The 14,027-nt window shown below is 42.2% G+C and overlaps 1 protein-coding gene across 1 annotated transcript in view; it reads left to right on the top strand.

Moving 5' to 3' along the window:
• The window catches only part of WDFY4 (WDFY family member 4), a 324,491-nt gene that overhangs the window by 111,840 nt on the left and 198,624 nt on the right, over positions 1 to 14,027 (top strand). The window contains 2 exon segments of the mRNA XM_028512450.2: positions 5,970 to 6,122; positions 11,914 to 11,987. Coding sequence (XP_028368251.1) covers positions 5,970 to 6,122; positions 11,914 to 11,987 — 227 coding nt within the window.

The raw sequence follows: 14,027 nt of genomic DNA, 5'->3' as shown, positions 1-14,027 counted from the left end.
GAACCCTTCCCACTGTCCCCTGAAATTCCCTCTACTCTCTTCTATGGGCACTGTCAGCCTGACCTCTATTTCAGTGTCTTTGGTTATATTTTGCTTGTTTCTTTGTTTTGTTGTTTAGGTTCCTGTTAAAGGTGAGATCATATGGTATTTGTCTTTTACTGCCTGGCTTGTTTTGCTTAGCATAATGTTTTCCAGCTCCATCCATGCTGTTGCAAAGGGTAGGAGCTCCTTCTTTCTTTCTGCTGCATAGAATTCCATTGTGTAAATGTACCATAGTTTTTTGATCCATTCATTTACTGATGGGCATCTTGGTTGCTTCCAGCATCCAGCTATTGTAAATTGTGCTGCTATGAACATTGGGATGCATAGGTTCTTTTGAATTGGTGTTTTAGTGTTCTTAGGATAGAGTCCCAGCAGTGGAATTGCAGGGTCAAAAGGCAGATCCATTTTTAGTTTTCTGAGGAAGTTCCATACTGCTTTCCATAGTGGTTGTACCAGTCTGCAGTCCCACCAACAGTGTACTAGGGATCCCTTTTCTCCACAATCTCTCCAACACTTGTTGTTTGAGCAACTTTAGTCTTTAATCTTTCCTTTTCTCAGGGCTCCCGTATGTAAAATGGGGATCATAATAGCACCTATTATGTAGTGCTGTGATAATTGAGTTAATATGTGCTGAGTGCTTAGAAAAGTGTCTACTCAGAGTGTCTGCTGTCTTTGTTCACTGTGACTGTTATTACTATTTACTGTTCACAAAGTCAGACGACACTGGTCACAGCCCTGGAGCACCTTCGTGCATGGCTGGGAAGTAACCATGCAAGAAATCACCAGGGACAGGCCTAGGGTGCAAGACCAGACAAGATCAGGGGCACAAAGGCCACAGTGTTTCTTCCTGGTGCAGGGGGAGCTGGGAAAGAGCATCCCTGCTTTTTGGCTCCTAAGCCGGGGTCTGAGCAGAAGAAAGCAGTGTGATATCACTTCAGGCACAGTCTTCTTTTCTGGACTTCCACATAGCTGGATTGGGGCCCCTTCTTCCTGCTGCTCCTCAAAGCCACTGACACCAGGCACAGCCTGCACTGCTGACCTGGTGATACTTCTCCCCTTTGTGCATTCTTCACAGGCATCAACAGCTAACACAACATTCCATGCTCAGGCTTAGTTTCTAAAGGCCTTCAAAACTGCTTGCCAACCTGTCCATCAACCCGACCCCTAACCCTGCCAACATTTCCCACCCTGCACTCCTACCTCCCAAATCCTGTACAGTTACATTTAATTAAATGTAACCTGTGACTTGGTGTATATGTACCCTGGGTTTAGAGTGCCACCTCCTTCTCTTTCCTAGGTACACTCATTCATATCTTCCCAGGCTAGTCTCCTAGCCTCCCCAGGCTATTCTTCCCAGCCCCTGAGCTTATTGTGTGGCTATCTCTGGCCTCCTGTGGCACTGTGTGATACCCAGTGCTAACCATGCTCACACAGTGCTATAACAATCATCTGCTTTTCTCTACTCGACTGTGATCATCTAAAGTCCTGGGCATTTCTTGTTGCCAGAGTATTGCTGAGACCAAACAGATACTCTGTAAATATTTTGTTAATAAGTGAATGGGTATATTTGGGTTTATATTAAACTGAAGATTTGGGATTTTTTGTATATGCAAGTTTTTTTTTTTTAATTGCTAAAGGTAATAGTGGGATTTGTCCCAATTTAGCACTTAGATATTGGCTGTGGCTAGGGATTTTAATAATTATTATGAGCACTTCCAAAAAGTTACAAAGCAATTTCTTCTGTCATGGGTATATCAAGAATGATAAAATTGGAAAAATACCAAGATAATTTCAGTATACATTGAATACATACCAGAGTCTCTTCTAGACCACCACACTCTGTGACTCAGTGGTAATGCAGCCATCTTCCCAGAAAGTCTGAGTACTGTAAGAGTTGGGACCCTATGTGCTCACTGCTGTCTCCTTACTGCCAAGTATAGAACCTGACATACCATGAGTTCTTCACAAGTGCTTGTCACATGCTTGTCACATGAACACAGTGCCTTGAGAGAGAGAATGTGCCACAGAGCTGCAAAGGTGGATGATGTCACATAAAGGTGGGGTGCCAAAAGATGTTCATTAAAAAGAATGGCAATTGGAGGAGGACCAGGGCACTGGGTTGGCTGAGCTTATGGAGGAGGTAGTAGGGGCAAGGAGAAGCCCACAGATTTACCTACTCAACTTGTGTTGACTGACCACTACTTAAGAGCCAGGCACTGTGCTAGGCACTGTGCTAGGCTCAGGGAAGTGAGTGAACAACATAGGTTTAGCTTGTCCTTCTGTGGAACTTACTGTCTTAGTCTATTCAGGCTGTTATAGCAAAATCACCATAAACTGTGTGGCTTATAAACAGAAATTTGTTTCTCACAGTCCTGTAGGCTGGGAAGTCCAAGACCAAGGTGCTAGCAAATTCAGTGTCTGGTGAGAATTTACTTCCTGGTTCATAGATGGCCTCACAAGGTGGAAGAGGCAAGAGAGTTCTTTATAAGGACACTAATCCCACTAAAGGCTCCATTCTCATGACCTAATCACTTCCCAAAGGCCCCACCTCCTAATATCATCACATTGGGGATTAGGTTTTAACATATACATTTTGAGCGGACATAAACATTCATTTTATAGCACTGTCTAATGGGACAGACAGAAAAATATTATTATTGTGAGACAAAGACTTCCAAATACTTTATTTGAGTGAAGAACCCATCAGATTCAGGGATTTATTGTACCTTTACACATGGTGCAGAAGAAGGAAATTTATAAAATATTCTTATGGCTTAAAAAGAAACATTTCAAATATTTATGTCCTCATGGAAAATCAGAAGAAGAGGCTAGGCAGTGGTGGTGGTGGGAATGCCTAGGTTTATATAAAGAAACAAGATTATTATTATTGTTTGTCTCCCTTGCCTCTTTATAAAGCATGGCTCACATCCTATCTCATCCTTTTTTAGACACATTTTCTTGTTTTCTTTTTCTCCATAACCTTCATGCCCAGTTGGCATGACCTATATGTGCTTGTGGTCTGTTTTACCCCATAGACACAGGCTCACTGAGGGCAGGACTGGTCTGCTTGCTCATTGCTGCACCCAAAGAGCACATGGTAGGCAGAAGGTTTTAATAAAGATTTGTGGAATTAATTAGAGAACTATAATAAGGGTCTTCAATTAAACAGTTTTCTCAGGAGTGGATTTAATATTTTTTAATATTTTTACTCTGTATTTATTTGCTGATTTGTTGATTGGATGTGAGAGCACAATGAGAGCATGCATTTTTCTATTTGTTATTTCTATCAAATTTATTTATTATCCTCTTCTCAGACTAGGTGATATCCTGAGTTTTATAAGACAGATTTTCATAACACAATAAATAAGAAGACTGGCATTCCCGACTCATAAAAAATACACTTGAAGTTCTTCCTCATGGTTGGGTAGACAGAGAGAGTAGGACCAGAAATCTGATACTCTAGGAAGCAGTGATTTTTAATTTGGAAATGATGAGTAATTATAGGAAGATTTGGGACAGGGAAATGGAATGATTAATGCTTTAGAATGACTTTTGACCCCAGTGTGGAGGATGGGTCAGAGGGGGAGATTTGAGCAGAAGACTGAGACAGAGCACTGTATGCTGTGAAAACTGCATCCTGGAGAGACTGGGACACTGAGAGAGCCTGGGAAGACAGCAAAGGGGAGCAACTGGGGCTGTGTGAGATATCAAAAGTAAAATATCAAGTGGGATAGATTGTTCAAGCTCAGAGGGGCAAGCTAGGCTTGAGGTATGAGTGTGAGTTATTAATATCATCGTGATGCTATTTAATTCAAGAAAATTGATGAAATAGTCAAGAGGAGTAGAGAGAATAAAGAAGAAGCCTAAAGAGAAAGAAAGAACTAATCATGTAGAGGTTAGAAATGATTAAAACCCAACTAAGGAGACTGAGAAAAAAGAAGTAAGAGAAACTAAAGAAAATTTTGCCAAAGATCTGAAAGAAGAAAGTATTTGAGAAAGCCAATGTGGTTAACAGAACAAAGCAGACTAAGAAAAGAGATATTTCCAACGAACTTGGCTCCTGGAAGTCATTGGTGACCTTTTTAAAGCAGATGGACAGGTGGAGGCAGCAACCAGGTAAAGGGGGTTGAAGAGAGAAAGTAAGATGAGGATATAGAGCCAGTGTGGCCATACTGCTTTCTAGAAATTTGCTAATTAAGAAGAGTAGCAAAATGGGGTGACAGCTAGATGGATTAGGGGTTGAGGGAGAAATATTTTAAGAAGAGAAATACTACAGCACATTTTTTGGTGGAAGTGACAGAGAGAGAGAGAGTGAGAGAGGAGAATGTGTTAAAAGAGGAGAGTTATGTTAAGAAACAGTGTCCTTGAGAAGGTGAGGAGTGGGCTCTAGAGGCCAGGTGGGAGACCTTGCTTGTGAGAAGAAGGAATGCAATACAGGCCTTTATTGATATGGTGTTCGGGAGGTGAGAGTGTCCATGTCTGACAGTTACATCTTCTCAGCAGAGTATGAGGTAGAGTGGTAGAAGGGAAGGAAGGTTGAGGGAGGAAGAAGAGATGAAATCATTGTCTTTAGGAAAAGGAAAATCAGCTTGCTAGAAAAACAGATTTAGACTGCCAGGCCAAATTGAGTACCCATTTGATATTTGACACTAATAATGTAAAATGAAACCAGCCAGCCTGAATGTGATTTTTCTCAAGCAATTTTCAGCCATCCTAATTATATTCTGATGGGGGAGGAGGAATGGTTAGATTTCAGATATGTCAAAGAGTTGACAAGAACAATATAAGATATTGAGTATTTGATTATTGCAATTGTCTTGGCAAGTTTGGACTGCTATAACAGAATACGATAAACTGGGTAGCTTATGAACAACAGAAATTAATTTTCTTATAGTTCTAGAGGGTGGAAAGTTCAAGATCAGGTGCCAGCATGGTCAGGTTTGGGTGAAGGCCCTCTTCTGGATTCCAGATGGTCAGTTTCTCATTGGGTCCTCACATGGCAGAGAGCAGAGAGAAGAAGCAAGTTCTCTTCTAAGGACACTAATCCCGTTTGTGAAGGTTCTACCCTCTTGACCTCATCTAACCCTAACTATATCACAAAGGACCCACCTCCAAATATCATCATGTTGTGGGGTAAAATTTTCAACCTACAGGTTTTGGGAGGACACAAACATTCAGTCCATGATAATTAACAGGACTTCCCAATGGCACACTGAGAGTGTATCTGAAAGGATGTGAAGAAGGGTGGGCTATGTCAGACCCATGCACAGGGAACTGAGCTGTGGGAAAGCTGACCTGAGAACCCAGATGGGATGGGTGAGAACCCAGTTACCAGTGGATGGCTACATAGCCTGACTTTTGTGACTGAGGCCAACAGAAACAGGAGGCCCAGAGTGATCCACTTTACTAGTCTCTGAGACTGGTCTTGGCCACTGGGATTCCAGAGCCTCCTTCCTATATGGGTGCCTGCATGGTGCTGGTTTCCCAGGGTTTGCATAGCAGAATGACACATCTGGTGGCTGCAACTGGAGTGGTATTGGGTGTAACTGAGTTCATGGGTTGTTGGTACCTTCCTGGTGATATAGCAGCACTTATGGGATGGTTATGAATAGAGGATCCATTTAGGTACATGAGAAGGAACACAGAAATGGGAGGAAACTGAGAGTGGGGGAGGCATCGAGGCATTCTGGAATACAGAGGAAGAGATTTAGGAAGAAGCACATGTACAGAATAGTGGGCACTGATGGGGAAGCAGCCACAGGAGTTGGCACATGTTTTTTCTTCTGAGCCCATAGGAACAAGGAGGTAGCCCCAAAGGGCAGAGGAGTTCAGACCAGGCTGACCAAAGATGATGGGACAAGCAGGTGAGGAACAGAGTCCTGACACTAAACTCATGTGAAGAATGCTTCCTGTTTTAACTTTTCCAGATACTGGCATTCCTCCTGAGGAAGAATACCTCTCTTCTAAACCATCGAGTATTTCAGCTGATCCTCTCCATTGCTGGCACCGCAGAACTGGGCTTCGGGTCATCCACCATCACCAATGTTGGTGTTTTTCAGCACATTCTCTGTGATTTTGAGGTAAACTGGAGATGGAATTTGAACTGTAAAGGAATGTGAGATGGTTAAAAAGTCTGGAACTTTCTTTAAACCTAGCACATTGGCTTCCTCAATAGTTATGATGTTTATAAGAGGGAAAACCTCAAAGACTTTGGAGCATAGAGGTCCTGGTTTATAATGAAATCCTAACACCAATGGACTGTATGGCCTTGGGAAAGTCTCTTGACTTCTCTGAGTTACAGTTTTCTCAAGCATGAAATAAAGACCATCATCTTCCTTAACAGGCTGGTGTGCATGTCAAACCAGGTAGTATCTGAGAAAGAATTTTAAAATTGTAGGATAATTTATATGTTTAAAAATATATATTCTTCCCTGGCCAGGTGGCTTAGTTTGTTGGAGTGTCACCCCTTACACCAAAGGGTTACAGATTTGATCCCCAGTTGGGTGCATACAGGAAGCAACCAATCTATGTTTCTCTGTTACATTGATGTTTCTGTTTCTCTCCCTTCCTTTCTCTAAAATCAATAAAAAAAACAAAACAAAACATATCCTCAGGTCAGGATTAAAACATATTTGTGTGTGTGTGTGTGTGTGTGTGTGTGATCTGCCAATTCTTTTGAATGGTGTCTTGCTGTTCACAAGTGCTCCTTTGAAAGGATGACTGAGAAATGCTGAGGGTATGCCTCAGGCTCAGAGAGGAGTTTTGCACAGAACTTTGGGTAGATATATCCATTCAGGAAGCATCATTTACTGAGGTCACACTGGGGTCAGATATGAAGGTATCCTGGAGTCATGGTGATAACATGGATGCAGTCTCTCCTTACAGCTGCCTGGGCTTGGAACACAACAAAGGTGACATACAATGTGCTGAGTGTGAGGGGGACAGGCACAGGGCTTCTGGGGGGTGGGAGTGAGAGAACACTCAGTCAGCTCTACAGATCAGGGACCCTGGGGCTGAGCCTAGAAGAGGGCATGCATTGGGGGACATTCAAGGCAGAGTGCATGTTATTTGCACACATGCAGGGATAAAAGCAGCCAGGGGGACAGAGAGCAAGTGGCCTGGAGAGCACCTGTCAGGGAGTTGTTGCAAATAGACCTGAGACTGGAAAGGGAGGGTGAAAAGGCAGGCTGAAGATGCTAAGCTGCAGGACATGCATTTTAATCAATATACAAGAGTGTACTAGAGCCCATGGAAGTATTTTAAAAACTGCTTTCTAAGTTAAAGATAATATATTCTTATTACAGAATACTTTAAATAAGAGAAAAGTGTGGGGGGACTCATATTTCTGAGACCCAGACGATTGTTGTCAACCTTCAAGGTATCCTTTCTTAACTCTCTATGCATACTATTATATTTTTTTATCATAGTCACAATCTTAGTGTAGATATTATTAGTCCAACCTTTCACCACATAACATAAACATTTAAAAAATTTTATTACAAACTTTTACAAGAATTGTTCTGAGGTCAGAATATAATCTGTGTTGCATCTGGTTTCTTCATAATTCCCCTATTGTCAAATTCTTCGATTATTTCTACATATTGTTGTTATGATTGAATGATGTTATACATAATACTTTTGTGTGTACTTTCCTCCTATGTAAAAATTCCTTAGAATTACTAGAATAAAGGCTTTTATTATAAAATTTTTTATCGTTGTTCAAATACAGTTTTCTCTATTTTTCTCCCAATTGCTCTCCCCTGTCCTGTACATGCAGCCCCCCTCATTCAACCCTCCACCAACCCTTGTCTTTGTCCATGGGTTTTATACATGTTCCTTGATGACTCTTCCCATTCTTTTCCCATTATCTGTCTCCTGACTTCCCTCTGGTCACTGTCAGTTTGTTCTTTATTTTCATGTCTCTGGTTATATTTTGTTCACTTGCTTTGTTGATTAGGTTCCACTTATAGGTGAGATCATATGGTATTTGTCTTTCAATGCCTGGCTTGTTTCAAAAATATAATAAATTTGAGATTGTTGATAAGTTTTGCTGAACTGCAGCTACCTAAGGATGTTATTTAGAGAATCAAAATTTTATTCTAGGTCTGTCACTTAGGTGGTAAGAACCCGAGGCAGGGAGATGGGTCATGAGATTGTTACAGAAAACCAGGTGGATAATTTTGAAACCTGAATTGCCACAAAGGCAGTGAGATAAAAAGGATCAATGAGGATCATAATTCAAGTTAGAATTTGTTTCTATAGTGCTGAATAACAAAGAAAATACTATATATCAAAACACTGTGGAGGCACTGCTGAAAGCTGGAGATAGAAGAAAATTTATAGTCATCAATGTCCATATTAGAAAAGAGAACATTTTAAATTAATGAACAGGGGCTTCAGATCAAGAAGTTAAAACAACTGAAAAACAAACCAAAACAAAAACAAACAAAAAGAAAAATACAAAAATCGCAAACAAATACCATATGATTTCACTATTAACAGGAACCTAATCAACAAAACGAACAAGCAAGCAAAGTATAGCCAAAGACATTGAAATTGAGAACAGGCTGACAGTGATCAGAAAGGAGAGGGGAGGGGCAATGGGGAAAATGGTGAAGGGTTTACAGGAACAATTATAAAGGACATATGGGCAATAACAAGGGGGTTGTGGAAATGGGGGAGGGAGGTGAGAGGGCTGGTGTGAGAAAAGCAGAAAGGCAGAAAACTGTACTTGAACAACAATAAAAGAAATAAAAAAAAACAAAAACAAAAGCAGATTTTCAAGAAAGAAAGAAGGAATAATAAAGATGAGAACATTAATTATTTAAATAGGAAAGAAACAAACAAAGAAAGGATCATTGACACTAGTTAACTGGTTCTAATAGAAAGAAGGCAGGAAGCCCTGGCTAATATGGCTCAGTGGATTAAGTGCCAGCCTGTGAACCAAAGGGTTGCAGGTTGGATTCCCAATCAAGGCATGTGCCTGGGTTACAGGCCAGGTCCCTAGTAGGGGATGTGTGATAGGCAACCACACATTGATGTTTCTCCCCCTTTCCTTCTCCCTCCCTTCCCCTCTCTCTAAAAATTAATAATTAAAATCTACACCTAGGACTGCAGAGAAGTTCTACTGGCCCTGGATCTGAAGATAAATTTAGGATTGTGAGGGAAGGCAGCAGGGCCTGGTATGTTGACTCCCTTTGCACAACAGGAAAAGAGATGTGCTCAAGTGGCTCTGCTACATGGATAAGTGGACAACATGTCCTGTCCAAAATGCTGTGTTCGTGCTGAGGCATCATGGAACCCCTGCCACCAGCCTGGCTCAGAAATGACTCATGCAAGAACCCTCCAGGCTCCCACCACCCTCTCCTGAAATGACAATGGGCATCACCCTCCCTGAGTAAACTATTTCCTTGGGTGAGCTGGTGCTTTTAAAGCTGAGGTTAAGAATAAAAAACCCAAGTAAAGCAAAATGAAATAAAGTAAAATAAAATTTTGAGAAAAGATTGAAAAGGAAGAGTTTCCTAAATGTATCTCTACATCAAGTAAAATAAAGACAGAGATGTGTACATTGCATTTGGAGGTCAGTGACAAGCCTAATAAAAAGTAAATAATAGGGTCAGAAGTCAGGTGAAGAGTAGGGAGGAGCATGAAATCAGAGACAGTCTTTTGAAGAAGAAAAGAAAATAGAGGGGAGGAGTTTCAGGACCTAAGATAGGAGCTGAGTCTGATTATAGGCTAAGAAGGAGGAAGCAGTGGGAAAGTTGTGGTTAAAATACCAAGAGGGAGAAACTACTATTGATGGCACAAGTCCTTAAAGAAGAAGGGGGGTTTGGAGACAAGTAAAGGGGTTACAGTAGAAAGGGTGGGGTCCTCAGTGACTGGGACAGACAGCTGAGAGGGAGGAGAGACATGAAGTTGAGGGCATTCAAGTCTTAGACTTTTGGTTCTTTGAAGCAGGGACAGGCTGGCACATTCTGGCCTGTGAAGTGATCTCAGGTGGGGAGAAGGCACATTTAGACACATTACTTATTCGATGTTTAAATAAATCAGATATCTCAATGAAGTCCTTAGTAAACAGGTTATATAACAGGAAAACAAGCAAAAGATTCAATTATCTTCATTCTCCAAAATTTAGATACTTGGTATTATGTAAAGTAATTTCTAAAAGAGCTATCAGCATCAAATGTGCTGTGGCAATGTCTTAGTATTCTAATGCTCTGGAAAGCAAATCAGGGATGTGCTATGGTGGGAAGGCAAAGGGGCCTAGGAGCATACTAGATTGGTTAGGTTCATGTTTTTCTGTCTCTCAGTTCTCAACATGGAGCTTGGTGTGTCATGTGTTCTGTGACTCCCTTTGTGAATGAATATTCCAAGCGTGAAGGGCTCTTGTCATCCTACTGATGTGTACTTTGAGGTGCCATGACTTTCACCCATGCCCTACTGGAGCCACGTCAGCCACACAAGCTCTCCCATGGTAGCTGCCCTACCTCCATGTGCTCTGAGCAGTGACTGTACTTATAGGGGCTGGAAATCTGTTAGCTTGTTTCTGGTTTAGAGCAATACATTTATTTCACCTTGATTTTCCTTGCATTCATTCTTTAAAAAAATTAATGGGTTCTTATTATGTGCTCACAGTGAGGTAGGTATAATGCTAGGTCCTGGGGATTGCAGGGAGTGGTCTCTGTTTTCATGGGCCTCCTGATAAACTTGGATCCACTGAAACTCTTCTGCTTTCCCTCTTAAGAGCATAGCCATGGCTGCCTGCTTCATTCAAGTGAGGGTGATTATTGACTCTATGGGTTACACTCTACAGATGGCCTGTTGGGAATCTCACTGGCCTGTTGCACAGTGAGGGGGCAAAAGGATAGGCTCCATGGTTGGACAGACCAGGCTTTGATAAATGTGCCAATTAATAAATGTTTGCCAGATAAGTTACTTAGTGTCTGTGAGCCTCAATCTTCTCATCTACTAAATGCAGATATCATTTTAGGACTTTGCGTGACACTTCTTACCTCCCACAAATGGTATAATTTGTAAGTGTGAGCTCTTTTTGGTGTTAGATGACTGCCCTGTATAATCCCACATCTGAATCCTCTACATTTGGGGCCTTAGGAAATTTTCAGTATTTAGAGATAAGAAACAATAGAGCTCTCTAAAAGGGGTGTAGAAATGAGACATGAAGGCTCACCATCAACTTGGTCCTAGAGGATAGTTAGCAGCTGCATTTTGTTTACTATGAATGAAAACAACCTGAGTGATTACCTTCACTTTGGGAATCTCGGTGCATTTCACATCTGTGTCACTCGAAGTTCTGTTGTACAGAAGGCAGTGTGGGCTGTGCTCAGGTTTTATGAAGAAAGTGTTGCATGCACAAACTGGGTGTGTAGCTGCTATACCGTAAAACCAGAAAAGTGAGACCCAGCTTCTAATTCCAGTCCTACCACTTGTTGGTGGTGAGTGGGACTCATCACTCAGCTGGTCTGTCTCAGCCTCTATTTTCTCATCTCTAAAGTGGGAACACTGGCATTTTCCTGGCAGGATGAGATGAATTTGGTATATGGACTGTCTAGGGCCCAAGGCTGGACAGACATTGGTTAGCACAGGTGTCCTTAGTTGGAATCTAAACCCATAGTGAAGTTCCAGGCAGCAACAGAGATGAGGAGGAGAGAAATGATGTTTGAGCTTTCCCCCAGGGCTGGAGCCCTTTACATTCTGTCAACAAGAGATTTGGCCTGATTCCAGAGATGAAAAATTGTGTTAGTGACTCCAAGTGAAAGGACACTATGTCTAGCACATTATCTGTTCAAACTTCCTGGAAATCCCCTTTTTTCACACATGCCTTGGTTTCACTGTGTGTTTGCTGTCTTCTAGCTCTGGATGAATACTGTGGACAACCTGGATCTCTCCCTCTTTTCCCATCTTGTGGAAATCCTTCGATCACCAAGGTAGGCTGGGCTTTGGCAGCCTAGGCCTTAGAGCCAAAGGTTTCATGCCAAGAAAAGGGACTGAGAGGGCAAGACAGCCATTGACTGAGCAACCATGGCCCCTGCCCACTCCCAGAGCACTGAGTCTCCTGATGGTAGCATGTTTGTCTTAAACTGTCCAGGCTTCTATAACAAAATACCACAGGCTGGGTGACTTATGAACAACAAAAATTTATTTCTCACAGTTCTAGAGGCTGATAGATTTGGTGTCTGGTGAGGACCCCGCTTCCTGGTTCATAGAAGTCTGTCTTATTGCTATAACTTCAACTGTTAAAAGGGACATGGAAGCTCTCTAGTGCCTTCTTTATGATGGCACTAATCCCATTCATGGGGCATCATCTTCATGACCTAATAGCCTCCCAAGGCCCCACCACTGAGGGTAAGGATTCAACACAAGAATTTAGAGGGGGTCACAAATATTCAGTTTGTAGCAATACCCTTCCCAGTGGTTCATTTATGTGGGGCATGTCTGTCTCCCCTGCTGTTTTGGGGCCTTAGAAGGAAGCTTTCTAGCCCTGGCAACTAGCACCTTCTTAGGGCTCAGTAAGTGGGGCCAGTAAAAGAGAACCTATCTGCCTCCCAACCCACTGTCCCTCTAAGTGACCTCTCCAAGTTACGTTTTGAATTAGTCAGGGCTCTTTTTGTTGCAAGTGGCAAAACTACACTCCAAGCAATTTAGGGAAGAAAGAAAGGGAAGGAGAAAGGGGAATGGAGAAAAAAGGAATTTATTGCTTATACAACTGAATGGGGCAGATCTTTAGCTATGGCTGGGTGGCACTCATAGCACTTTTTCTGAGATCTGTCACTGATGTTGTCCTGGCTTTCTTCCTTGCTGGTCATTTCAGCAGGCCTTCTTTGGCAGCAAGGTGGCTGCTGGGCTCCTCAGAGCATATCCTCTGCTCAGCACAGTCCCAGAGAGGGCTTCTCTTTACTCCATAATCCTAGCAATAGGATGAAGCCTCACAGGGCCACCTGGGGTCACTTGTCCCAGCTGGTAACATGAATTCACCTCTTGGGTAGGTGGAGAGGAGTTAGAAAGAAGTGTTTCCCAAAGAAAACCAAGGGTTGTGATCAGAATAAGGGAGAAGAGAGGCAGAGAAGCCAACATATGAACGTTCCATTTCACATGGCTCCTTGGTGCTGAAAGTTCAGAGAAGAACAAGATACAATCCTGTGGAGAAGAAATACAGAAAAAATGGCCTGCTCAGTGCTGTAATGAGAAAGCTCATGAAAGACACCAAGACTTATAAACAACAGACATATCACACACAGAACTGGGCTGCTCTGCCTCTCATGTATCAGTGATGTGGAGCCCTGCAGAATTTAGCATGTTAGAACTAAATGGAAGTTCAAGAAGGAAGAATTCACCCAAATTATCCTTCTTCCATCTCTTTGTCTTTCCCATTTTCCACTTTCTCTCTGTACCTGTTGTTTTCTAAGAGGTAGGCATTTACTCTGGTAGCTGTTTTCTTGGGGGGAGTAAAATTTACTGGAAATTACATTGTGATTAGCCCAAGGAGGGGAATGTGCATGTTTGAATTCTATCTGGTTACCCTTTGACTTTCAACGATGTGTTCATCCACTTTGTGGTTTTGGGGTGGCAGGGAGAGCACACACCAGACAGGCTCGCCAAGGGCCCCATGCTCCTGGCTGTTGGGAAGTTCTCACAGTCACACTCAAGTCTGCTGTTTTTGTTCTGAGTTTTCTGAGACCACCATTAGTTTTCCCTGAAGAATGGAATTTAAAAGTCAATAATTGGGGGTTGTCTTTGAAGGCAGTTTCTGGAGAGGGGGCAGTAGAAAGGTACAGGAGCCTTGTCCTTAGTGGCCCTGGAACTTGGAAGACACTTATTCAATGGGTGTCTGACAGCATTTTGATTAACTGCCAAGTCAGCATTGGAGTTAGAGGACCACAGAGTAAGCCCAGCCTGGAAAACCTTTTTAGCAGAAACACAGTAAATTTGGTTCATTCCAGTAAAAGCTTTTACTGCTTCTCTCCTGG

The sequence above is a fragment of the Phyllostomus discolor genome, chromosome 5, assembly GCF_004126475.2.
Source record: "Phyllostomus discolor isolate MPI-MPIP mPhyDis1 chromosome 5, mPhyDis1.pri.v3, whole genome shotgun sequence".
Taxonomy (NCBI): Eukaryota; Metazoa; Chordata; class Mammalia; order Chiroptera; family Phyllostomidae; genus Phyllostomus; species Phyllostomus discolor.
This window is presented reverse-complemented; position numbering and strand designations above follow the sequence as displayed.